The 26,886-nt window shown below is 50.1% G+C and overlaps 1 protein-coding gene across 7 annotated transcripts in view; it reads left to right on the forward strand.

Moving 5' to 3' along the window:
- Positions 1-26,886, forward strand: part of SCN5A (sodium voltage-gated channel alpha subunit 5) — a 97,300-nt gene that overhangs the window by 55,028 nt on the left and 15,386 nt on the right. For 5 of the 7 annotated variants that reach the window (XM_073901874.1, XM_073901877.1, XM_073901868.1 and 2 more), the window contains 7 exons: positions 6,612-6,785; positions 8,065-8,421; positions 12,435-12,875; positions 14,251-14,406; positions 17,188-17,308; positions 18,208-18,362; positions 25,648-25,821. In XM_073901874.1, coding sequence (XP_073757975.1) covers positions 6,612-6,785; positions 8,065-8,421; positions 12,435-12,875; positions 14,251-14,406; positions 17,188-17,308; positions 18,208-18,362; positions 25,648-25,821 — 1,578 coding nt within the window. The remainder of the gene's footprint in view (positions 1-6,611; positions 6,786-8,064; positions 8,422-12,434; positions 12,876-14,250; positions 14,407-17,187; positions 17,309-18,207; positions 18,363-25,647; positions 25,822-26,886) is intronic. The other 2 variants (XM_073901891.1, XM_073901884.1) reach the window with 1 other exon arrangement.

Genomic DNA, 26,886 nt, shown 5'->3' on the forward strand with positions numbered 1-26,886 from the left:
CCATTTGTTGAAGAGACTGTCTTTTTGCCATTGGACATTCTTTCTTGCTTTGTCAAAGATGAGTTGACCATAGAGTTGAGGGTCCATTTCTGGGCTCTCTATTCTGTTCCATTGATCTATGTGTCTCTTTTTGTGCCAGTACCATACTGTCTTGATGATGACAGCTTTGTAATAGAGCTGGAAGTCCGGAATTGTGATGCCGCCAGTTTTGCTTTTCTTTTTCAACAATCCTTTGGCTATTCTGGGTCTTTTCTGGTGCCATACAAATTTTAGGATTATTTGTTCCATTTCTTTGAAAAAAGTGGATGGTATTTTGATGGGGATTGCATTGAATGTGTAGATTGCTCTAGGTAGCATTGACATCCTCACAATATTTGTTCTTCCAATCCATGAGCATGGAACGTTTTTCCATTTCTTTGCGTCTTCCTCAATTTCTTTCATGAGTATTTTATAGTTTTCTGAGTACAGATCCTTTGCCTCTTTGGTTAGATTTATTCCTAGGTATCTTATGGCTTTGGGTGCAGTTGTAAATGGGATCGACTCCTTGATTTGTCTCTCTTCTGTCTTGTTGTTGGTGTATAGGAATGCCACTGATTTCTGTGCATTGATTTTATATCCTGCCACTTGACTGAATTCCTGTATGAGTTCTAGCAGTTTTGGGGTGGAGTCTTTTGGGTTTTCCACATAAAGTATCATATCATCTGCAAAGAGTGAGAGTTTGACTCCCTCTTTGCCGATTTGGATGCCTTTGATTTCTTTTTGTTGTCTGATTGCTGTGGCTAGGACTTCTAATACTATGTTGAATAGCAGTGGTGATAGTGGACATCCCTGCCACGTTCCTGACCTTAGGGGGAATGCTCTGGAAAGACACACTTTTAACCCAGGCCAAGCATATTCTCCAAATTACAAAACACACAAGGAAATTGTCCACTATGAGGAAGAGTCAGCAGACAGATAGACACAGACACACACACATATGCTTATCCTCTTAAGAATGTCACATAATATAACTATCTAATACATATTATAAAATAAGAATGTTCATAATAACTAAAGACATTAAAGAATATGACAGCTTTGGAAAAGAACCAAATCAAATTTCTAGAAATGGAAAATGTAGCCACTGGGATTAAAATCTCAATGTATAAATCAAATAGCACATTCATGGAGCACCTGGGTGGCTCAGTCGGTTAAGCAGCTGCCTTTGGCTCAGGTCATGATCCCGGGGTCCTGGGATCAAGCCCCACATCTGGGTCCTTGCTCAGTGGAGAGCCTGCTTCTCCCTCTCCCTCTGCCTGCCACTCTGCCTACTTGTGCTTTCTCTCTCTGTGTCAAACAAATAAAATCTTTAAAACACACACACACACACACACACACACACACACACACACACACACACAACAAATAACACATTCATATAGCTAGGGAGAGAATTAAATTAATATAATGTTAGATCCAAGGAGGTTGCCCAAAATGTAGAGAGATGAAGAGACAGAAAATATGAAATCAAGGTTCAGAGACATGGAGTCAGAATGAGGTCAAGCACACAACTGATAGGATCAACTCTCACCTCTTCTTTTCTTGAACATCCTTTTGCCCCCATTCTCTTATCTTGAAATGAACCCTGAGATTCAGGAATTGCATTATGTCCTGCACAGGATAAATAAAATATCTAGACACAAGGAACGTCAAAAGCAAAGACATCATACAGCAACCAAAACAAGAAAGATCACCTACTAAGGAACAGCAGTTAGATAGATGGCAAACTCCACAGTAGCTTCAACAAAACCCAGAAGACAGCGGAATAATCATTCCAGAGTTCTGAGAGAAAACAGTGGACACTCTAGAATTCTATATCCATTGTCCTGCCATTTACAAAAGATACTAAATACTGAGATTCTACCACATACAAATTGTATCTCTGAAACAATAACAAAAATTTGTACTTCAGAAAGAAGTAAAATGATTGCAGAATCAGGATTTGAGAAGAACTTGAAAGGAATAGTAAGAATGTGGGTAAAGCTAGGCAAGCATTGGCTGTAAACACAATAGTAATAAGAATGGCTGATTGGAGGGTATAAAAAGTAGGAACTAAAACATTGGAACTTTAACATCCCCCCCCACTTCCTGGGAAGCCACCATCAGCATTGCTCACTGGCCCTGTAGCACATAAAATAGGCATGGAGTGGGGATTGGAGGTAAGACAGGCTAAAGTTCATATATACTCTGAAATATTAAATACCTTAGATGTTATTAACTCAAGCCTGATTGTTAAAACTTTTAGGGTAACCTCTAAGAGGATAGGAATGGGAAGTTTTCATTGCCAAGCCAGAAGAGAGGAAAATGGAGAAATTTTATAACTCAATCTAATAGAAGAAAACAAAGGAGAGAAAAAAAAAAAAAACAAGACACAAAATAAAATGAAGACATAGGTCCAAATATACCAGAAATCATAATAAATAGAGGTAGGGACCGCTGTCACCAGTTAAATGACAGATTGTTGGTTTGGTAAAGAAATCAAATGTGGCTATATGTTTTTTACAGAAGATACCCAGATATATTTTGGGATCCAAGTCCCTAAAAGGGATTGAAGAAAAAGAGATGGGGAAAAGATAGAACAGGCAAATACTATCAAGAAAATTGATGGACTTATATTGGTATCAAACAAAATAAACTTTAAAGAAAAAGTATTATTGAGGGATAAAGAGATCCAAAACATAAAGATGAAAGGAACAATTCACCAGAAACCTATAATTCTACCTGGATGCACCAAATTACATAGCTTCCAAACATGTAAAGCAGAAAATAAGATCAATTTAACAAGACCACAATCTTAGTGAGAGACCACCCTCCATAACTGATGGGTCAAGCTTACAAAAGGTCACCAAGGATCTAGGGGACTTGAATAAAAGAAATGAAAAGCTTGACTTAATGAATGTGCAGAGCACAGCACCCAATAGTTAAACAAAATTCACATGGAATATTTACAGAATGACCACATTTTATGTCTCAAAGCAAGTCGCAGCAAAGACAGGGTATTGTGCATCCTTCAATCTCCAACCATTGTGCAATTAAAATGTATGTGTCAGAATCTCTAAAAATGCTCATTGACTATGCAATTCCATTTCCAGAAATTTATCCTAAGAAAAGAATTGGGCAAGATGTTTTTAAACAAGTATGTGGAAGGATATTTATTATGGTAATGTTTTTAATAGGAACAAAAGAATGCCCATCACAGGGAAATACTATGGCACATCTGTGCAGTGGAATATTCCACATCTGTTCAGGAAGGAAGGGAGGGAGGGAAGGAGGGAGGAAAAGAGATGCCATAGATCGCGTTTAATTGGCATTGAAGATGTTCCTGGGAATTAAGCTTTAAAAAGCAAGTTTACATTAAAGATATTAAAGAAATAAGGTCAAGGAGAATTTGAAGTTTCCCAAAAGTCCCTCCACTTCCTGGGAAGCCACCATCAGCACTGCTCAGTGACCCTCCTGCCCGGAGTCAGGGAAAGCTGGTCCCCACCCTCCCAGTCTCTGCCTGCCAGATCCCAGTGAGCCTATAAAACATGCAGAGTTGTTTGAAGGCAGCCCCTGCCTGGGCCTGGCGCTCTTGGCTCCTCTCATCAGTCATAAAAAATTCTGCCTATGATAACAATAATGGCCCTCTGGTAGGGAGCATCCGCTTTGCATCCATTAGCTCTAACTCTTAGTAACGTCCGATGGAGCTGTCGTTACCCCATTTTACATATGAGGACACTCGAGGCTCTGGCAGATGAGGAAACTGGCCCAAGATCACACAGTGGCAGACCCAGCTTTGGAACCTGAGTCTTGCTGCCATTCTCTACATGTCTTAAGCCATCAAGCTTCGATCACAGGGCCTTAGAAAGCCTGGGCTTTCCTTTGGAAGGGGGAGTCTGGCACCAAAATGTATGCACTTGTAAAGCAGTGGTTCGCAAGCTTAGCTGCATATTAGCATCACCTAGGAAGTTAAAAAACAACAACAACACTCAGCTCCTGGGCTACACTCCAGTCCACTTTAACTAGAATCTCTGGGAGTGGGACCCAAGCATCTGTATTTTTAAAGCTCCCTAGGTGATTCCAAAGTGCACCACGTTTGAGAACTCAAAAATAGCACTTCTCAAACTTCTAATCACCTGGGAATCTAGTCAAAATGCAGGTTCTGCTCGAGCAGGTCAGGGGTCTTCAAGATTCTGCATCTCTAAAGAGCTTCCAGGTGATGCTGTGGATTCCTTACCACTTCCCCCAAGAGGCATTCCCCAAGAGCTTCTGCTGTCTTTTTCTTCTGACTTCCAATGTCAACTAATATCTGCTCTCTTGCTGCCAAAACAGACTTGCGCTTGGGCAAAGTGAGGCAGGATCTTTTCTGAGCTCCTTTCCCAGAAATGAGTGTTAGCGCTCGTGGGTCTGGTGAACAGGCCTTAAGAACACACCCACCCTGGCATTGCTCAGACAGGTGATGGAGGAGACCTGAGGGCCAGCAGGGGTGAGAGGAAGGGGCTTCCCAGGCCCCACCCTTAGGGGTTCTCAGGGAGACCCAGGGCAGGGACACGGGGCACCGCAGGGGCTGAAGGTCGAAGATCCAACTATGTGTATGCTTATTCAACAAATATTGGTAGGTTGCCTACTGGCTGGGCACTATTCTTGTACCACTAAGACAGAAAAGGTCCCTCCTGTGGAGCTTACAGTCTAGCCAAATCCGTAGCTACATATACAGTTTGTCACATGGTGGTAAGTGAAGGAAAGAAATATAAAGCAGAGAGGAGGGAGGAGGAGTTTGGTGGGGGGGGGGGTCATGATTTTAAGCGTAGGAAGCCTCATCCATTAGGTGGTTTTTAAGCCCAGACCTGAAGGGAGTGAGCCCTGTGGGTGGGGGAGGGGAGATGGCCCAGGGAAAGGGAGCAGCAGGTACAAAGGCCCTGAGGAAGGAACAGCGAGGAGACAAACAGGCTGGAAGAGCAGTAGGGGATGGAGTCAGAGGGGATGGAAAAGTTATGGGTACAGAACCCAGAGACAAGCTTGGGTGCTGAGGAAGGGGGCAGAAGAATCCAAGGATGGCTCCCCACACGTGAGGGGAGCCCAGATACTGGAGCTGAGGCTGAGAGATATCACGGGCCCTCCCTTCCCTAAGACCCCAGCTGGTGGGAGAACAGTTCTCTCTGGGCACAAGCCCTGACGGGAGCCCTGAAGTCATAAGGGCTGGCTGGCGAGTGGTGCCCTGTGTGGCAATGCAGAGGTACCTGCCCACCATCCTGGTGCCTCGCCCCCTGGGCCAATAGCAATCCCTGCCCCCCAACCCACTGCCACAGGGCCTTATCTGAGCAGCGTGGGGAAGGGCTGGTCAGGTATCCCTCCTTCCCTTCTTTCAGCACAGAGCCCCCACAAGGGGTGCCGAGGCCTGGGAGATCCCCCCTCTTTGCTGACTCCAGCAAGCTACTCAGCCTCCCTATCTCTGACCTCTCCTCTCTCACAGCCCTGGTACTGTCCCCAGGAATGGTCTGGCCCTCTGACCTCAGCCCTCACCCACAGAAGACCTCGGTGACTCCTCACCACCCTCACAATAACCCCCTCAGCTCCAAGAGGGCCCCGTATGCGGGCCCAACTTCCTGCCAGCCATGCCCTCCTAGGACATCCCCTCCTCCGGGAACCACTCTCCCCTCGAGGCTGTTGGCGCACTGCGGAGCGGTTGGAAATGGTCGCGGCTGCGTGGCCCGCCACACGATGGGCTCCTTGACCATAGGACTCTGCTGGCCTGGGCTGGCGGGGGGGTGGGGGGGTGCTCCAAACTGTGTCAACAAATGGAGGAAAACCCCCTCTGCCTACCTCAGGAATGTTTCCAGGAGGCGGAGGGGGTTGCTCTACATCTTGAAGAACGACACCGAGCTCATTTCCTGTTCTCAACATACTGGCCACAACCGCAGGCAAATTACTTAACCTCTCGGTGCCCAGTTTCCTTCCCTGTAAAATGGGGATGATGGTACTTTCCTCATCGGGTTATCGGGTGGTTTAAAAGAAGCAACATCTGCAGAGCATTCCAGTCCAGGACTGGCACGTGGTCACGCTCCCAAGAAGAGTTGGGTGGCTGTCATTAACAGAGACAGGAGTTCAGCGTGTGGACAAGGTGGAGCAGGAAGAGCATGGGCAGAGGCCCTGAGCCACGAAAGCCATGAGTGTTTGCGGGGACGCATGTGTTTGTATTTGGCACATGTGGAGTGAGCGTGCTTCCTGTGGTGACACGGGGCTGGAAGGTGTCAGGCTGGGTTGTGTCACCCCCACCGCAGCCCCCCTGCCCCCAGCTGCTTCCTGGAGCTCCAAGTCTCTGCAGGGCCTGAGGTGGGCCTGGCTGTTTCTGAGGGCCAACCTGGCAGATCATGGGTGGTGAGCCCAAGAGGGAGCTGGGCCATCAGGCTGCACGTAGCCCCAAGTGGGCCATGGCTGAGCAAGCACCCACTGGGAGCCAGGGTGCCGTTACAGCTGGCAACCCAGAAGGGGGACCCTACGGGAGCAAGAGTCAGAGAGCAGAGCACCCCTCCTGGCCCAAGGGTCTTTCCAGCCCAAACACTGGGAACCCTGATCTCTCTGTTCCTCCTCAGGTCTTCACAGGGATCTTCACCGCAGAGATGACCTTCAAGATCATCGCTCTGGACCCCTACTACTACTTCCAGGAGGGCTGGAACATCTTCGACAGCATCATTGTCATCCTGAGCCTCATGGAGCTGGGCCTGTCCCGCATGGGCAACCTATCAGTGCTGCGCTCCTTCCGCCTGGTACCTGGCTGGGCCTACTGCAGGGGGGCGGGGTGGGGGCCTGGGGCACTGAGGCAGCCTCCTCTGAGGTCACCACTCAGTCACTCTTACGCTGATCCATCATGCCTTCGCCCAAGAGCTATTTGCTGGGTACCCCAGTGCTAGTGATGTGGGGGGGTACACGGGGGGGGCGAGATGGGAGACATCCCTCTGGGGAAACTATTGGGTTGGCCATCCTGATGACTTGCAAAGCCCTGTATGGCTCACCATGCCCCCTTTAGTCCTCATAGTATCCAAGGAGAGGCGCTAGTATTACTACGTACCCATTTCACAGATGAGGAGACCCAAGTGAAATGAATTTCCCAAAAGCCACATGGCAAATAACAGGTAGAGCTAGGCCTGCTGACAGCTCTCCTGGGGTTCTCCCTGCTGGTTTCACAGTCAGCGTTTTGGAAACTCTTATGCACACAACAAATCGTCTGGGGATCTTGTTAAACCGCAGTGCCTAATTTAGTAGGTCTTGGGTGAGGCCGAAGCTGCTGGTCTGTGGACCACTCTTTGAGGGCAGAATGTCTGAGAGGTCCACACATGGGGCTGGAAGTAGATCAGGGAAGGCTTCCTGGAGGAAGTCTGGGCAATGGTGGTGGGTTCACTGCGGGCTTGAAAGGCAGGCTGGTAGGGGCAGCAGAGAAAGTCTAAGCTATCGCTTCTAATCCTGACTCCACTGCCATGAACTAATGGACTCAGAAAAGTTATCCATCTTTAAGGGTTGGTTTCTTCACCTGTCAAAGGAGGGATTAATAGTGCTGACCCCATGTGGTTATTGGGAGCTCTGAGTGAGGTGAGCCATCCTAAGCACCGGCCTGGCACACCAGGTACTCAATACATGCTAAGCCCCCGCCCCCCTTCTCCGTGATAACTGAGAGGAGAGAAGGTTGGAGGCAATTGGACAAATCAAAGATGGTTTGACCTGATGAAGATGAGTCTGGAAGAGGAAGGCCATTCCATGCTGGAGAAATCTACTGGGAAGTTCCTAGAAATGAGCCTGAGGTGGTCAGGAAGCTGATGTGGGGATGAAGAGCAAGAATGAGCTGGGGAGATGAAGCTGGAGATGTTGACCTGACTCCCAGAGCCGAGCCCAGCGAAGCTGCCCTCAGGCTATCGAGAAAAACAGCAGTGTGTGCTCTTGGAGAAGCAGGTGTCCATGGGCCCCTGGGTTTTCAGGCAGGAGCTAGCGGGGGTGAGGGTGTCCATGGGCGGCGGGAACCAGAGCCCCTCACAAGGACACCTCCCTCCGCAGCTGCGGGTCTTTAAGCTGGCCAAATCATGGCCCACCCTGAACACCCTCATCAAGATCATCGGAAACTCAGTGGGGGCCCTGGGGAACCTGACGCTGGTGCTGGCCATCATCGTGTTCATCTTCGCTGTGGTGGGCATGCAGCTCTTTGGCAAGAACTACTCAGAGCAGAGGTACCGCATCAGTGACTCAGGCCTGCTGCCCCGCTGGCACATGATGGACTTCTTCCATGCCTTTCTCATCATCTTCCGAATCCTCTGTGGGGAGTGGATCGAGACCATGTGGGACTGCATGGAGGTGTCCGGGCAGTCACTGTGCCTGCTTGTCTTCTTGCTCGTTATGGTCATTGGCAACCTTGTGGTAAGTTGGCCAGTGGGCCCATATACACCACACACACATTCACCCACCCAGTCATCCCTCTGTCCATTCACTTCCTTCCATCCATTCCATCATTACTCAGCCATCTATCAAACTACCCATCTATCCATCAATCTCTCATCATCCATCCATTTACCCATCCATCCACCTATTCATTACCCATCCTTCCATCTATCTACTCATCCACCCACCTATGCACCCATTTACTCATCCATCTGTGCACCTATCACCATCCCATCTATTCACTTACCCCCTTATTCTTCCGTCTCTCTACTCATCCGTACATCTCCCTATCCAGCCATCGATCTATTTATCAGTCGCCCACCCACCAACCCACCCATCCATCTGTCCACCTCGCCATCAATCTGTCTACTCAGTTACCAGTCCTCCTCTCTATTCACTCACTCACTCACCTAGCCATCCATCCATCAACCCCCACTTATTCATTCTCATACCCACCCACCCATTCATTCACCCATCCATTTATCCGTCCATCAACCACCCATCCGTCAACCCCTCTTCATTCATAAACACATACACACACCCTACCTGTTCATCCATCCATTCACCCATCCATCTGTCCACCCATCCATTCACTCATCCACCCATCCATCTGTCCACCCATCCATTCACTCATCCACCCATCCATCTGTCCATTCATCTATCACCCATAGTTTTGCTCTCTTATCTATCCCTCCACTCACTAATCCACCCCCACATCCATCTGTCAACCCACAAACCATTCACTCATTCACCAGTCCTCTCCATCTACCCATTTATCCATCCAGCTCTCTACTTACTCATTCACTGACCCATCCATCCATTCCCATCACTCCTCATTTGCTCTTTCATTCAATCACCCACCTAGGTACCTGTTTATTCATTATATACTCATTTTATATCCATTAACTTGTTTATTTACTCATCTTACCAACTACTTTATTAGTCATTTACTGTCAATGATTTATCACGTGGTTTTTCAATTCAGCTTAACAAACATTCACTGCGCTCCTGTTGCATGCAAAATATTGTGGCAGGTGCTGCTGGGCATACAGAGGTGAACATGGCCCTGACATGGCTCACCGACTAGAGAGTGGGGAGGTGGAGGGTTCAAACAGGCCTGGAATAACTCTCAAGCTGGTCAGAATGATCAGAAGCATTAAGGGGGAGCCCTTGGGTGCTGACCCCCTCCGGCAGGGGAAATCAAGGAAAGCTTCCTAGGGGAGGGTTTGGAGCAGACCTGATTGGTAACTCTAGAGTGGGAAGGAGCAAAGGGAGCAAAGCACAGGTGCAGCAGGTGGTGGTCCAGGTAAGGCAGGGTCCACGGGAGCTTGTATGTCATCCTGGGTAGCTATGGTGGGAGTCCCTGCTACCCTGTCATGAGGGACCCAGGCCTTGCTCCCATGACCACCTGTGTGTCCTAGAACAGGTACATCTTGCCTTGTATCTTTACAATGTGGGGAATTCTGCAGTTGAGAGAGATCAAAAATCCCAATGCCAGAGAAGGAGCTTTGGGAAGAGGCCAGGTTGAGGCAAGTGAGTGGTTCAGAAAGAAGTCAGTGTCCACTGTGGACACAGAGCTACCTGCCTGGGCACACAGGTGGTCCACACATGCTAGACATCACACCTGCATGATCTGACCCTTGCCGGTGTAGGCAGCATAGTCTCCCAATCAGCTCATAGAGGGCTTGTGGGTCGCTCAAGTACAGTGGGCTGCAGGTTGCAGACAGAGCCCTTCCCCAGACCTCCCTGCTTCTCTTCCAATGTGTCCCCTAACCTTGCAAGGGTGGGCCCAGGCCAAGTTGGGGTCAGGATCCCTCCAGCCCCACTGGTGGGGCCCAGAGAAGTGGCAGGGCATCGTGCTCGGTGCCAATGGGCTGCACCCCCTTCCATTCCTTGGGCTGCACCCCTTCCATTGGGCTGCACCCCCTTGCATTCCTCCAACCAGCTGCCCCTCGGGATGGAGCCTCATTGAGCCCTGGCCCAGTGCCAGGGGCCACCAGACTATGTATTCTAAGGAGGATGCGAGTACGCCATGCTCTCAGCCCAGGGCCAGGCCCGCTGCCCTCATGCACACAGCCCTGCGATTTCCTAGCGGATCTGCCTGGGGATGAGAAGATTAGAGGCTGCTGGAGGAGGGAAGCTAACGCAGCCCACGCAGCCCCCTCCCCGGTCGCCTCAGGAATTGGGCCGCTGCCGGGCGTGGGTGGAAACAAGATTGCCACTGAAATGGGAAGTCATGATCAGGCAGGGGCTGGGGAACAGCAGCAGGATTGATGGGGAAAGCACTGGAAGAAGTCAAACCTCGGCAGCAGGCAACAAGGGAGGACCTGGTATTCTTATGGGGGTGGACAGGGCTGCCCAGGCACCCCCCCTGCCCTGCCCCCCAGCCTGGGCCCCAGATACCTGGAGATGAGGCATGGGTGAGGGCAGAGGATCCAGGATGGGCAACTGAGAGCAGAGGCAGGCCAGGCCAAAGGTCAGTGTAGACAGCAGCCCTGAATCACATCATGTGCCCCACCCCCCCAGGGATGACATTAAAATGGCTGCCAGGTGTCAAAAGTGATCATCTCCCCATATGGAATGCCAGGCCCTGCTTCTTCACCTTGCCATTCTGTCCTCCTGAATGTGTTTGCTTCTTAAACCAAGGACATGTTTCTGACTGCCTTTGTTCCAACCTTACCAGTGCTTTCTTCAGAATTGCCATCCCTAGCTCTCTGGCAAGCACAAGGTGTGTCCTAGGAGCTTCTGAGAAGTTGGAGAGGGGCCCAGAGTGGGTTTCCAGTGAGAACCGCACACCCGCCAGCACACACCTCCCAGCCGTAGGGGCTCCCATTCAAGGGAACTCCCTTCTGGGGCTGGCTGGGAGGAGGAGGCCCCAAGCCAAAGATGGGGAGGCGGTGTGTCTGACCTGTCAGCCTGGTGATGCTCCGGAGCCCGTCTGACCCATGTGTGGGAACAAGCCCACCGTCATTTTCATTTACCCTCCACAAGGCTGGGAAGTGGACCCAAGGCCACCCTCTTGTCACTCTGCCAAAGGTCTCTTTTTTAACAAAAGCTAAAGCTTTGCACTTGCAGGACGGTTTAACAACAAGCAGTGGTCCAGAACCATGCAAAGAGAGATGGATTTTGCACACCTCACTTAAGGAGTCTCGGGTCCCTAGCCCCTGATAAATAACTTAAGTTCTGGCCTTCTGGCACCCTGCGACCTGAGCCCCTCCCCCGAATCCCGGCAGCTCCAACCCCAGGTCCCACCTCCCTCTCCCCAACTGTCTGGTCTGCTACCCAGCGCCCATCCCAGCTCCCCCGCAACCACCTAGATAGTCACCTCTCCATGTCCTGACCCTGCAGTTAGTCCCAGATGCCCGAGGACTGCCCTTGCTCCTTCTCTGCTCCATCCCCCATGTCCCTTACCTGGAAAGCAGAGTCAGACCTGGGGACACAGGTAGAGGGTGTTCCACAGCAGGAGCCCTAGATTTTCAGATGCTGAGCCAGCTCAGAGGCCCATCACTACCCCATCCTTCACCAACAGACGTAGCGGCCCCTTCCCTGGAAAGCCCTCAAGAGCTCTGGATTGCTTCTGGGTGGGATTCTGTCTTGTCCCTGGTAATCCCAGATTGGATCTGACTTCCCAGGAAGCAACCCTGTGCTCATCCTAACCCCGTTACTCTGAAGGCAAGATCCCATCTGCAGGCTTCATCACTGGATGAACCCATGGTTCTCCCATAGACCCCGGGCCAAGACCCAAGAAATCTGGGGGTAAATGCCCCAACCCAGACTGTATCTGAGCCCTTGGGAAAAGGGACGAGAATAATCTTCCATCTTACAGCCAAATTCACTATATTCAAGAGAACTGGGGGGTGAGGATGAGGGGTTAGGCCATCAGCAATCCTTAAGGTCAGGTCCCTGGGCTTCAGTTTCCCCATAATGGACCCGAGGCTCGGTGCCCCTAGTATGGTGCCTGCCTCGATGAGCCTGATCCATTGCCTCCACAGGTCCTGAACCTCTTCCTGGCTCTGCTGCTCAGCTCCTTCAGCGCAGACAACCTCACAGCCCCTGACGATGATGGAGAGATGAACAACCTCCAGCTGGCCCTGGCACGCATCCAGCGCGGCCTGCGCTTCCTCAAGCGGACCACCTGGGACTTCTGCTGTGCGCTCCTACAGCGGCGGCCCCAGAAGCCCGCAGCCCTTGCCGCCCATGGCCAACTGCCCAGCTGTGTTGCCACCTCCAGCCCCCCACTGCCCCCGGAGTCAGAGAAGGCGCCTCTGGCCCGCAAGGAGACACGGTTTGAGGAAGACAAGCGACCAGGCCAGGGCATCCCCAGGGATACAGAGCCTGTGTGTGTGCCCATTGCCGTGGCTGAGTCAGACACGGATGACCAAGAGGAAGATGAGGAGAACAGCCTGGGCACAGAGGAAGAGTCCAGTAAGCAGGTGAGTGCCCCGCCCACACATATATGCAACACCTACTCATACAGGGCCCAGGGCCGTGCTCGCCAGGGCTCCCAGCCTTGCTCACAGAGCACCTGCCCCTGCCAGACTGCCCCAGCAGGAGTAGGGTGGCGGTAGTTGACAGGCCACCCCCAAGAGGCAGCCCAAGGGGGTGTTGAGGCCAGCTGTCAGCCCTCTCTTCCCAACCCAGCCCAGAGGGGACCTTGGAAGGGGCTATTGTCCATCATTCGTCTGATGCTAGCCACGAGCAGCTAATTGTACAGAAAGGGGAACTGAGGCATGGCAAGAGAGAGACTTGCTAGGAGTGCCTCGCGAACGTACGACAGAGCCAGCACTCCCGCCCCCCCACCATTGTCCCCCTCCAGGACTAAGAAGGTAGAATGTCTTGGTGAGGGAGGAGAGCAGTCTCCTGACCTCCTGACTGCCCTTTCCCCTCCTCCCCGGCCCAGGGCTAACTCTGAGATTTAAAAATAAGCATCCCTAAGATGGCAGGTGTCAGAGACAGCACTATCTTATCTCCCAACCTGTTATTTTTAACACTTAGGACCAGAGTCTGGACAAAAGAGACAGTGCCCCCCACCCCCTCAGTTTTCCTGTGGCCTGAGCCAGGCGCAAATGGCTTCTCCTTAGGTCTTTAGGTCAAACAGTGAGTGGTTCTCTGTCTGGTTGGGCCCATCCTGGCTGCTTGCTTTGGGCCTGCACTGGGTGGATCGGCTGTGAAGAGCCACTCCTCCCCACATGGGGAATTGAATCGGAGGCTCCATGCTTGCTTCCACATCTTTCGGCCTCCCAGTGGTCCCAGAGGCCGGCTTCCACCCCTTTGGTCAGGCTGTGGGACAGGGACGGTGTAGTCAGGGGAGGGCTGTGCTGGCGTCGCCAGGACCATGGCTACCAGTTATCTCCTGCTCCTCTCCTTCTCTTGAGCCTGTTGGCTCTGGCTCCCCGGGGCCAGTGTGTGTGTGTGTGTGTGTGTGCGCGCGCGCGCGTGTGTGTGTGTGTGTGTGTGTGTGCGTGTGTGTGTGTGTGTGTGTGTGTGTGCGCGCGCGCGGAGGAGGACATGCACGCGGGGTGCCATGGGAACTCATGGGGGAAGTCCGTATGTCCCTCCTAAGTGGAGTTGCCAGCATTTGGGAACTGGGCGTTACAGCCCAGCTGCACCTTTCCACGGAGGGGGAAGAGCGGGAGATTCAGGCCAGGCTGACCAGGAGCCTCCCGGTGGCCCCCTCCGGGCCCTCGAGGGAGAGAGCTTCGGTGACCTGAGGCCCCATGAAGAGGGCAGGAGGCAGTGTTCCAGTTGCTTAGGCAAGGCCCTGGGAACACTCCGGCCGGGGAGCTCATGGGCTGGGGGTTTCTTCAGCAGGAATCGCAGCCTGTTTCCGGCAGCCCAGAGGCCCTCCCAGAGCCCAGGGCCTGGAGCCAGGTGTCAGAGACCGCCTCCTCCGAGGCCAGTGTGGCTCAGGCAGACTGGCGGCAGCGGCGGAAAGCGGAGCCCCTGGCCCCAGGGTGCAGTGAGGTAACACACACCTTTGTCCCTGAAGCCGGCAGGGCGCTGCACTTGGACTGGAGCCAGGCCATGAGAGCCAAGCCTGGCACACGCCTGCATTTGCTGGTGGGAGCCATAGCCACGGTCACAGGCAGTGTGGGAGATCCATCGGTAGAGGAGAGCACAGGGGCCCTGTCCTGACAGGGGAGAGGTGGCATGGAAATTCTGGAAGCGGCGAGCCCAGGCCCCTGAGGCAAGACTCACCCTAGCCCTCCATGTGTCCCCCACTCCTCACTCAGTTCCCGTGCTTTGGTCCTCTTTGGCAAATGTTTGTCCTGTGAATTACCCCATCCCAGGGGACCTCGGCGGGGTGGGGCGGGGGGCGGCCTGAGAACAAGTTCTTGACACATTCATTGGCCACCAGCTGCTTCTCTCCGGGACTAAGGCAGAGGCCGCAAAGGGGAGGCCTACTGTAGAGTTTTGTTCTGGCCACAGAAGGGTTTTAATTTGAATTCGCCACCAACATTTAAAACCTGGTAGCTTTTATGTAAAAAATAAAAACAAAAACAAAAAAATCTGCATTTCTGAAATGCAGAAAAAAGTGGGAAAAAATGAAAACAAAACAAAACATTGGAAGAAGAACCATCCCACCGGAGACAAGTGATAACCGCCTCCTTGACACCGGCTGGAGCTCTCTGGTTTGCCACAGACCCTACTTGCCTAACTTCATTCCACTACCTGCAGGCACTCCACCCCTGTAAGCATTTGAGTCTATAGCCCCCGAGCTAAAGGACTGTGGCGCTGCTGACTACGCCCCCCGCCCCCCCAACACCCCCCCACACCCCCGTTCTCGCCAAGCACCGTGGAAGGTAGAGGGCAGGTGTTCAGAGACAGTGCAGCGTGACCCTGGCCCTCGGTCGTGCAGTTGTGACTTGCTCCAACAGAACATTGCACCTTTTGCCTTGTCCCTTTCATGGGAGGGGCTCATGGGAGGCTTTGCGATCACCATCCGCTCTGGAACACGAGCGCCTGCTGGAATCTTAATCCTGATGGTGCGAGTCATACTTCTCCCCCCACAGGGTCTGACACACAGAGGCATGTGGGAACAGGAAGACGCAGGAGGGGCACAAAGTCACGGCTCTCATACTGGAATGATGACACTTCTTCCTCTCCTCAAATCAGTGCGCTCACTCCGTCAAAGGGAGAGAGAGGTGGGATGGGTTTTCCTGAGAAGGCCCCCTCATCTCACCTGCAGCCAGATCCTGAGACCTTGCCTTCCAACCCAATGCCCCGGGGACTTTATGCAGCTCCAGTTATCTGAAAAGCAAAGTAGCACGGGGAATCTCCTCTGGCTTGTGCCTTTCCCAGCCCAGCTGCCCAGTGAAGCTGGGGGCAGAAGGATGAGCCCTCAAAGCCACGGGGACCCCAGAAGGGCCAAGCCTCCACCCTGCACCCAGGAGCCCTCTCGACTCTCCACCAGCGTCCAGCCCTTCCCCGTCACAAACACCAAAACTAAGGAGGACTTTGAGAAAGCAGCAGAGTGATTCATGGAAGGAAAGGAAAAGAAGACAGGTTCAGGAGCAGAGGCAGGCCCAGGGACTCAAACCAGCTCATCTCCAAGTGGAGCCTGACGCAGAGGGACCTGGGCAGGCCCACTTAGCTGGCGGCGTAGACGGGATCCGAGGCCACCGAAGGCTTCCTTTCCTTCTCAGAAGCCCCTGCCCCTGCTATGCCTGTCTGTAGAGCGGGCTCCTAGGAGCAGAGCCTGAGACGGGCTTCCTGTGCAAAGGGTTTACTGAGGGAGTAAGCTGATAGGGAAGAGCGAGAAGCAGGGTGAGGCCAACGAAGAAGCTTCGAAAGGCCAGGTTCTGGATTCAGGCCTCAGCCTGGTCCAGTGGGGAGCCCTGGAGCATGGCGCTGTACATGGCATCGTCCCCCGCCCACCAGGGGAGGGGTTGGCCTTGTGTCTTCCCACGTCAGTGCAACACTGGGTGTCAGCCACCCCGGCTTGGCTTGGAACCCCCAAGCCATTACCGGGCCTGGCCGCTCCCTGGCTCCAGACGGGGTTCTGGAGAAGGGGCCAGCTCAGCAGCCAGCGTTCACAGTGCAAGTGGGCCTACCAGAGGGAGCTGGGCCGAGCACCAGCAGTGACCACTACTGCACCCTCCGACGCCCGCACCCACACATGACCGACAGAGACACAACACCGCACGCACACACCTCGCTGTAATCAGATTAGGCAAGGTCGGGGTGGCCGAGCCCTGCATGGCCAGGTGGGGCGGTTTCCAGTACCTTCTTGCTTTGACTCCAGACTCTGCCCATCATGCCAGCACTCGTGAACTGAGAAGCGTCGGCCGGGTGGCTGGGCTTGCTCTGCTCGTCTGACCTCCACCCGTGTGTGCCTGTGGTCCTGGTTCTGACTCTGTTCTCCGTGCGGCATGCCTGTTTTGGCCGCGTGCGCCAAGCTGCCACCATGTGTCCTTGTCCGAGTGTGTGTCCGTGTTGCCACCCATGTCTGTCTGTTCCCAGCTGGATGCATTCCACATCCCCAGTGCTTTCCCTTCCCCCCTGCCCCCGACCCTAGACTCTGGCACACCAAAGCGCAGACTCAGGAGCCCCTGAGGTCCAGCCTCAGTTCGGCCCGGGTTGGGTTCCCACCCACGCACCCTGGGCTCACATTTCCAGGTTATGCAGTGGAAAGTAGTCTGGGCACCTCCCCTCAGGGAGCTCGTGGCTGCCCCAGATGCAGGGCTCGAGGCTGGAGGCTTCCACGTGGCCCTCACCCACCCTGCCCCACACCCCTCCCCACAGACTCACGAGGACAGCTGCTCGGAGGGGAGCACAGCTGACATGACCAACACTGCTGACCTCCTGGAGCAGATCCCTGACCTGGGCGAGGATGTCAAGGACCCAGAGAACTGCTTCACTGAAGGTACTGCCCTGAGTGGCCCTTTACCTGAGGTTCTCTCCACCTGGAGGGATAGGAGAACCAGCAGCTCCGTGGGGTCCAGGGCCACGTTGTACCCCACCCTGACCCCGATGCTTGCCCTCCTTCCCCATTCCTCATGACCCTGGGGGCCCCTCCTTCTACCCAGGACCTGATGACACGCCTGCCCATGGAGTGCTGGGCCGGGCAGCTGGGGGTCAGCCACACGGAAGACCCGTGACTCTGCATTGGTAGGGCGATAGCACAAGCGTGTGCCCCCCGCAGCAGGGGCTCCACCTTCTTCACCTGAGCTCTTGGCCTATAGTTGGCCTTCTGTAAATAGCCACAGGTGTGACGTGTGCCTGTGGTGGTCATCGGCATCTGTAGCTTTTACGAATTGGTGGTGAATATTCGGAAGGCAGCTGGGATAAAATGAGAGTTTGCCCTCCATGTGGCATGTCATTTAGGGCTCTCGGTGAGGGCTTTGCCCTTCCCACGGTTCAAAAACTGCAAACATGGAGAAGACCCCGGGACAGAGTACCCCAGGAGTTCTGGAATATTCCCCCAGGGGGAGAATTTCCCAGATGAGCAGAGGGGAAACTGGAGCCCAGCCTAGCCCTAGCCTCCCCCCTGCTCAGATCTGCCAGGCCCTTTACCCGCTCACTGGATGCCTACTCCATCCGGCTTTTCCGTGGAGCTCCTGCTGAGCGTGGGCCCCTGAGGACAGCACCGTGGTGCTCTCTGCTGTCCCGTCACACCTGCCCACCATGTCACCCTGTTCACGACTCCACATCATAACCTCTTTCTCTTGGTCACTCCTTCCACCATCCAACCTTTCACCATCAGATGTGGGCATTTGCAGGCCCTGGACTGGGCCTGACCCCCGCCTCCCCACTCCCTCACAGGTTGTGTCCGGCGCTGTCCCTGCTGTGCCGTGGACACCACGCAGGGCCTCGGGAAGGTCTGGTGGCGACTGCGCAAGACCTGCTACCGCATCGTGGAGCACAGCTGGTTCGAGACGTTCATCATCTTCATGATCCTGCTCAGCAGTGGAGCCCTGGTAGCCTCCTGGGGATGCAGGGTTGGGCAGAGAGGGGTGGAGGAGCAGGGAGGGCAGGGAAAGCAAGTGTCCAGCTGAGAGCCAGGCCAGAGACTGGGGCAGAGCCTCTGCTGCAGATGTGCTTCCCTTGGCCCCCAGAACAGGAGTCAGCTCACAAACTCACACCACCGCAGCATGTGTGGAAATCAGAGCAAGATGGGCTCACAGAGGTCATCGGTCCAGACCCCTGTGTCCCACCAAAGGGGGAGTGATTTGCCCCATTTCACAGTGTCCAACTGGCATGGGTCACAGGCCACCAGCCACCCCCCCACCCCCAAGCTCTGGTGACACACCCAGTTGCACCTCACTCAGGTAGGCCCTTTCAGTGCAGTTAACAATGCCGCCTGAGATTCTCCTGGTAGCTCCACTCACTCTGGCTGCTCCAAGGCTAGAGGCCGGGCTACGTAGGTCACACGTTGTCACATTTGTTCCCAACAACAGCCCTTTGTAGAACCATTATGTAACATGCCGAAGGTCCCGCCACTCGCAAGCAGCCAGTGTGGCATTTGAACCCAGGCAGTCAGACCCCAGAGTCCTTTGTCTTGACCTTCCACTTGTTCAATAGGTCTCTTCTCAGCGATCCTTGTGTCTAGTCCTGTGAGCCGTGGGGAGCAACAAGAGAAGGAGACCCCAGCCCCGGCCTCAGTGGCTCAAAATCTAGGTGGGGCAACCCGAGTCAGTAGGTTTGAGATAGAGATCAGCTCAAGAGAGAACACTGAATAAGAGTGGAGTAAATGCCTTCGAGGTCAGGGGAGCTGCAACAATGAGGAAGACTCCTTGGAGAGAGCGGGTGAAGCTGGACTGTGGGGGACAAGGAAGTTGGCTGAGACCAGGAGAGCAGGGAGGCCTTCCAGGAATGCCCCATGGGGGCTCACCAGCACCCTCTTCTGATCTCTCAGAGTCCTTTCAGGAGGAGATGGGATAGCCCTGGAGAGGGTTCTAGAAGATGCTGGTGAACAGGGAGATGGGTGGTCAAGAAGGCAGAGGAGATAATCACTTGACACCAAGCAAGCAGTTGGTACCATTGGGGAGGTGAGAACCCCATGTCTGAGCAACTAACAGGGAATGCTTGGAACTCCAGAGCAAGAGAGAAGGGCACTCTGACCCAAGGCTATGTGCCTCCACTCTGTGCTGCCTCCTGGGGTCAGGCCATGAGGAGGCACTGTGGCTGTCACCCCTAAATCTCTGGGCCTCCCATCCCATTCTGTACTGCCCTCCCCTGTTCCAGAGTGGGCCTGGAGCCATGACTTAGAGGCCACATGCTGTTTTACCATTGGCAGCTAAAGCCAAATCTCTGTAGGCTTCAGAGAAGGATGATTTGACAATATGTTAACGAGTTTTGTTTTTAAACAGCCACAAACAAGGGCAGCCAGAGCCATGTAGTCTGGGCTGTGGAGGAAAAACTCAGCCTGGCATAAGTGAGGAGGAGTTTTGGCAAGCAAGTGGGGAATCTAATCAGGGTAGACAGCCAAGCACTGTTTTAAAAAAAAAAAAAAAAAAACCACGTCGATGATATATTGAGAAAAAGAAGTCTTGAGTGTGTTATTTAAAGTTATAAACTTGTTTAACAGAAAGCAAACTATATATCCCTTCCAAATTGTTGAAGGGAATTTTCTTTTAAAGAAAACAGAGCTCTTACAGCAGGAGATAGGAGAAAAAGGAAGGAACAAGGAAACATTAAACCAGGAAACGGAAAATAATGCGGCAGAGGCAAAAGCAAATATGTTTTAATAATAATGGTAACTGGATAAAATTCATCTTTTAAAAGGAAAGGACTCTGAATGGATTAAAAAAAAAAAAACCAAAAAACAAAACTTCACCTAGGTGCTCTTAAAGGACAAACCAAAAGTGTCACTCAGAAATATTAGAAGTAAAATAATAAGATATATCAGGCAAATGCAAACAATCACAACAAAAATCAGAGTGTTTTTGTTTGTTAATATTAAACAAGGTTGAATTCAAAGTAAGAATGAGATAAAGCGGGTCCAAGCTGTAATAAAAATAAAACTACTGGGGCGCCTGGGTGGCTCAGTCATTAAGTGTCTGCCTTCGGCTCAGGTCATGATCCCAGGGTCCTGGGATCAAGTCCCACTCTTGGCTCTCTGCTCAGTGGGGAGTTTGTTTCTCCCTCTCACCCTCCCTCTGTGCTCTCACACACTCTCTCTCTCAAATAAATAAATTTTTAAAAATAAAACTATTATGAAGATATTTTTGCTTGGGATTGCATAGCACTTATATCAAATAAAAACCATTAGAAAAAAAAAGTGGCAACAATGCAATAGTACAGGGAGATTTTACCACACTTCTATTAGTTCCTGACAAATCACATAGAAAGAACAAGACTATGAGAGATCTAAAATATATATATAGTTCACAAATTTGATCTAGCCTAATAATAATAAAAACAAGAACATTTAAATAGCACCCATTATGTGCCAGACCCTATTATAAGTATTTTACAAAGATTAATTCATTTGATTCTCATAATAACCCTAAGAGATAAGTACTGTTATTAAGCCTATTTTACAGATAAGGAAACTGCTAGATATAGCAAAAATAGAAAGGTTACAAAACAACAACAGAAATAATCCTTAGAAGTGTAAAAGTCATTCTTAAACTGTGGATCAAACAGAAAATAGTTTGGTGGTAGGTTCATGGGTGCTCATATATTAATAAGTAAGCAAATAAATAAAATACAAAGGCTACTTGTGGACCAAAGATGACAGTGTGTTGTAAGTCAAAGATTATAATTCAACCAATTCTGTCCACTTGAGATCTAGAAAAATAAGAAAATTAGAGGTAGAGAAAAAAACTAGCTGGGGGGATAAAAAACTAGAAAATAATAATACTGAGAGTACTGCTTGTAGGATGCAGCCAAAGCTGTTATAAGAGGAAGATACATAGGGGCGTCTGGGTGGCTCAGTCAGTTAAACATCCCACTCTTGATCTCAACTCAAGTCTTGATTTCAGGGTCGTGAATTCAAGCACCGTGTTGGGTTCCACACTGGACATGAAGCCTACTTTAAAAAAAAATAGAGGAAAATTCATAAACTTAAACACTTCTATTATTAAATAGAAAGAAGGTAAACTAATTAATTAAACTCAAGAAATTACAAATGTAGCAACAAAATAATCTTAAGGACAATAAGGAAATAATGAGTAAAATTTTTAAAACAAATTAATCAATTAGAAATAAGTAATAAAACTGATATGAAATTCCAAAGCTGATTCCTTGAAAAATTAAAACAATAAAATAGATAAAGCAGTAGCTAATCTGATCTGTCACATCTCCAAGGATGGGTTCTTTTGCATTCCAAAGGAAGAAAATAATTCCAATCCTGTTTAAAATGTTCTAGTGTATGAAGAAACACAAAAAGTCTACACATCATTTTCATGCAAGCTAAATAATGCTGATTTTTAAAACCTCAAGTATACCAATAAGAAAACCATAGGTTCGTTTTTGTACTCCATACTTATGAATAGTGTTGCAAGAATCCTAAATCCATGCAAATAAGAACCAATGATATATTTTAAAAATTAAATAAGTGTTTAATATATATTCTAAAATGGCAGAATGGTGCCATACTAGGAAATGTATGTATATGAATAGGACAGAGATGAAAAAACATACAGTTATCTCAATGAATGCCTGATTTTTAAAACTCTAGCAAGAATAAAAATGAAATACATTTCCTTAATTTAGTGAAAAAGGTATTCTCAAATTAACTTCTATTATCATCATTAGTAGTAAAATACTTGAAACATTTTCATGAAAGTCAGGAGTGAGAAAAGGATGACTTAACTCCTTTTTAGCTGTTGTTCCATTATTGAATAATGATCTTGAAATACTAGCCAGTGTAATTAACCAAGAAAGGTAAACATACAAAGTAAAAATTGGGAAAATAAAAGAATTGAAGTTAATAGTGTCAAGTATAAAATCAGTTAAAATAATAGAAATAAATATAACTGTAGCATTACTTGTAGCTAATGATTGCTAGAAAAATTTTAAAACCTATTAAAAATATTATGTGGCCAGTTATAAAATAAATACCCAAAGAATTGTTGTTATGGTTGTTTTATACAACAGAAAGCATTTAGTCCTAAGTAACATTTCTGGAATAGTCCTTATTTGCCAGACATTGTAAGCACAAAGTAACTGAGAATAAATATGACATGAGATGTGTAAGAGGTACATGCAGAAAATGCTAAAACTTTGCTAAGCACTGTAAAAGAAGACAGACCAATAAATATACCATAAATGTACTCTAGTCTTGGGTAGGAAGACTCCATATGAGATCCTAATGCAGTTAATAAATTCAGTGCAATTACAATAAATTTGCAACACTTTGAAAGGGAATTCGACAAAACATTGCAAAATTTTATCTTGAAAATTGCTAAAAACGGCCAGGAGAATTCATATGATATTAATTCAGGAATAAAGAGCAGTAAAATCACACAGAGAGGTCCAGTAGATTTCAGAAAGTGTAGAAATGTAGTTTAGATGATAAAGTTGACTTCTAACCTATGGATTTGAAGTGGATTCTTTAATAAAGTGTTGTAACAGTGACAAGCTAGTCTGAAAAAAATATTAAAATGGATATTTGCTCTTTACCAAAATAGATTGGATTTTTAAAACTGTAATATAAAATAACGAAGCCAGAAAGTTCAAAAGAAAAACTAAAAGAAGAAAAGAAGCATCATTTTTTTCCCCTAGCCTTAAACTAGATAAGGCCTTTCTTAACATGACACTGAAGGTTTTACTAGGTGAAAATGATAATAAATGATATAATTATATTAAATGATTTAATAACAATGAAAATAAAGGGTGGAACTTCAGTATGGTAAACAAAAGTAAACAAGATTTTCTTATAGGTTGAATTTATTTATTTTGTTTTCTTTTTCAAGTTTTTATTTAAATTCCAGTTAGTTAACATACAGTGTAATGTTAGGTTCAGAAGTAGAGTTTAGTGATTCGTCACTTACATTCAACACCCAGTGCTCATCACGTGCCCTCCATACCCATCACCTGTTTAGCCCATCCCCTACCCACTTCCCTCCATCGACCCTCAGTTAGTTCTCTACAGTTAAGAGTCTGTTCCCTGGTTTGCCTCTCCTTTTTTCCCCCTATGTTCATCTGTTTTGTTTCTTAAATTCCACAAAGGAGTGAAATCATTTGGTATTTGTCTGTCTCTGACTGACTTATTTCAGCTAATGTAATACTCTCTACCTCCATTCACGTCATTGCAAATGGCAAGATTTCATTCTTTCTGATGGCTGAGTAATACTCCATTGTATATAAATACATCTTCTTTATCCATTCATCTGTCGATGGAAAAAGTGAAGATTTAAAGGCACACAACTAGGATAAAGTGTATAAAACAAGGAATTAACATCTCTGAATAAACCAGATACTCAAGTAAAAAAAAAAAAAATAGACAAAAAAGGTGCACAGGCAGCTCGCAAAAGGAACACTGCCAATATCCAAGGACATGATGTCAGCATTACTAGTAATAAAATACATTAAAATCTAACAAGATACAACTTTCATTCCTTAGGCTGGGAAAAGTGACAAGGGAGAAACCCCACCAGAGTCGGGGGAGTGATGAGGAAAGAACCAACTCCGTGCACTACGGAGGGAGGAGTGTCTCTTGGTGTCCCGTGCCGGAAATCCTGTTCCCAGTCTCTACCCAAAGTACACCTTTGACCTGGCTCCCCAGTTCTAGAAATTTATCCTAAACAGATCATCAGACACAGTGTTCACTGCAGTGTTGTTTCTACTAGGAATTAAATTGGAAACAACTGAAATGTTCACTAATAGGAAATGTGGCTAAATACACAAAAGTATATGCAAATAATAAAATATTATGCAGCCTTTTAAAAGAGAATACTAGATATAACATGTGTTCACATTATAGAGTAGATAAACACTCAAAAGATTGTTTAGTGGAAAAGAAATTTAAAGGCAAAATATTTAGTCTATCTTAGAAAACTGTGTACTCGCATGTGTACACACACAAATACTGAGTGTCAAGAAGAGTCTTCCCCTAAATGTTAGCGGTGGCTACTATAATGTCATGAAATCAGAGGTGCGTTCTGTTCTTTTTTATAATTTCTATATTACTTAATTTTTTGTGGGAAGCACACATTTTTATAATCAGAAACGACAACAACAAACCACCTACTTTTTGTCTTGAACAACTCCCAGAGTCCGTTCTAGGACCTGAATTACCCTGCCATGCTGTCCATACTGAGACTGGATTAGCCACATATATGCTTGGGCAGTGCACGTCAGGGCTGACGGCACTGGCCACCCGGGCCCCCGTGACTCACCGGGCCTGGCAGGGAGGCCCATAGTGACAGGCAGAGGCGACTCCCCCAGGCCCCCGGTGACGTGTTCAGTTGCCTAGCGGGGGAGCCTCTGAGCACACTGTGGGCGGGGAGATGTGGCTTGAGAGGCCTGAGTACAGATCAGGACAGGAGGTATAAGAGGGCACCTGGGAGCCGGCAGAGTTCCTCCGTTGGCTCAGGATTTCGGGTTGAGGCAGAAACAAGGAGGTGGAGAAAGACCCCTTCTAGCATGTTAGAAACTTGACTCCTGGATTCTGAGGGTCGTAGGAGCTTTGGGATGGATCCCCAGGATACCTAGTCTTGCATTTTTCCAAACTTCTCACTGACAAACTGCCTTCACTAGCATTTACTGAAGGTTTTGCTTTAAATCAACTCTCCCTGGCTTCTCTGTGTTTCCATAAACACGTTGTAAAGGGAGACTTTTAATGATTGTTATCATTGGACACCAATTTTGTGTCCTATGAAAAGTAGGTAACTGCATCAGGCAAATAGAGTAAAAACACAGTGGAATGAGAACACCAAAAAGAGGGTTCATGGGGTTTTCAGCAGAAGACCCTGAGCTGCGCCCGCACACACTCTCCGTGTTAACATGGGAGATCAGCAAGGTTTAGGAAGGTGTTAGAGACACACGAGCTCAGAACTGAGCCTCACTCTTCAGCGTGAAGCGTTCTCACCACACACTGTGCTTTGTTGTCCACATATCGCGTGAGATCGTTTCATGAGCCAGGAGAGCGTGCTCTTCTAGTCCGGTGTGACCTCAGAGGGGCCCCTCCACCATAGGCCTCACCTCTGCTCCCGCCCTCCTGGGCAGCACCTGCTGTCAGAGATGAAGTCTCGCGAGGGGTGGGATGGGCAGTGGTCGGGACGTCACGTCCCCCTTGTCCGGCCTGATCTGTAGGCCTTCGAGGACATCTACCTGGAGGAGCGGAAGACCATCAAGGTTCTGCTCGAATATGCCGACAAGATGTTCACCTACGTCTTCGTGCTGGAGATGCTGCTCAAGTGGGTGGCCTACGGCTTTAAGAAGTACTTCACCAATGCCTGGTGCTGGCTGGACTTCCTCATCGTGGATGTGAGTGTGGCCCAGGAGGGAAGAGGGGCGGGGAGAGGGGCTGCCAGTGCGGGAAGGAGCTGAAGCAGAGGCACGGAAGGACAGGGTGACAGGGTGGGTGGGAGTCAGCAGGCTGACGTTGAAGGCACTCATCTGGGCTGCAGAGCTGGCAGAGGGGAAGGAGGCAGTCGTCTCGGGTGACAGTCATCTCGGGTCACAGCGGAGCCCCAGGCCCTGCCCATAAGTTTCCCAGTCTGGGAGGAATAGGAACCTGGGTCTGGCCATCAGAGCCCCAATTTGGGGAGACAGAGGAGTAGGGGGAGACCTCGGCTTCTGGGGAGACTGGACTCACCACGGGGCAGAGTGGGGAGCAGTCCAAGCAGGAGTGCCCCCCACGCACACCGCCCCGTCAGGATGGCCAGAAGCCAGGGAACACAATAGCCCATACCACAGCGCTCACCACGCGTGTTGTGAAGGGTCCGTCAGGCCCACTAGCTAGGTGGCCAGCTAAGAGCCTCTGTGTCCATACATGGTAGGAGGCTGTCTGTACAGGGGAGAGGGTGAGCCCAAGGCCAGAGGGGACGGCACTGGTGAAGGGATTCTGGGTCGGCAGGGGGAGGATCCTCCGGGCTCAGGGAGAAGGTACCACTTGCGGAGGATGAGAGAGGGGTGCAGCCAGCTGTGAGAAGGCGGAAAGCCATGAGGGCCGGCTAAGGGGCCCTGGGTTGCTGCCCTGGAAGATTGGGTAGCGGGCACAGCTGCCCTGCCTGTCCAGGGAGGGTCTAGGACTGGAGGTGCCCTGCCTGTCCAGGGAGGGTCTAGGACTGGAGGTGGCATGTCCTCTGAGCACCCAGTTGGCAGATAGAGCGGGAGGCCTCTGGCCCACAGCGACCCAGGCCCCAGGACCCTGCTGGGTGCCAAGCAGGGTAAGCACAGCTGAGTGGGAGAATAACCAGAGAGGAAAATGAGACCAGAGTGTGGAGCCGCCTCGGATCTGCACTCACTGAAGGCGAAGGGGGACAGGCAGAGACGAAGGGCTCAGGGGAGGCTCACCATCTGGTTGTGGAGGTTCCTGCAGAATGGAAT

This window comes from Callorhinus ursinus, unplaced genomic scaffold (assembly GCF_003265705.2).
Source record: "Callorhinus ursinus isolate GAN/ISIS: 27379988/994484 unplaced genomic scaffold, GSC_fseal_2.0 scaffold1, whole genome shotgun sequence".
Taxonomy (NCBI): Eukaryota; Metazoa; Chordata; class Mammalia; order Carnivora; family Otariidae; genus Callorhinus; species Callorhinus ursinus.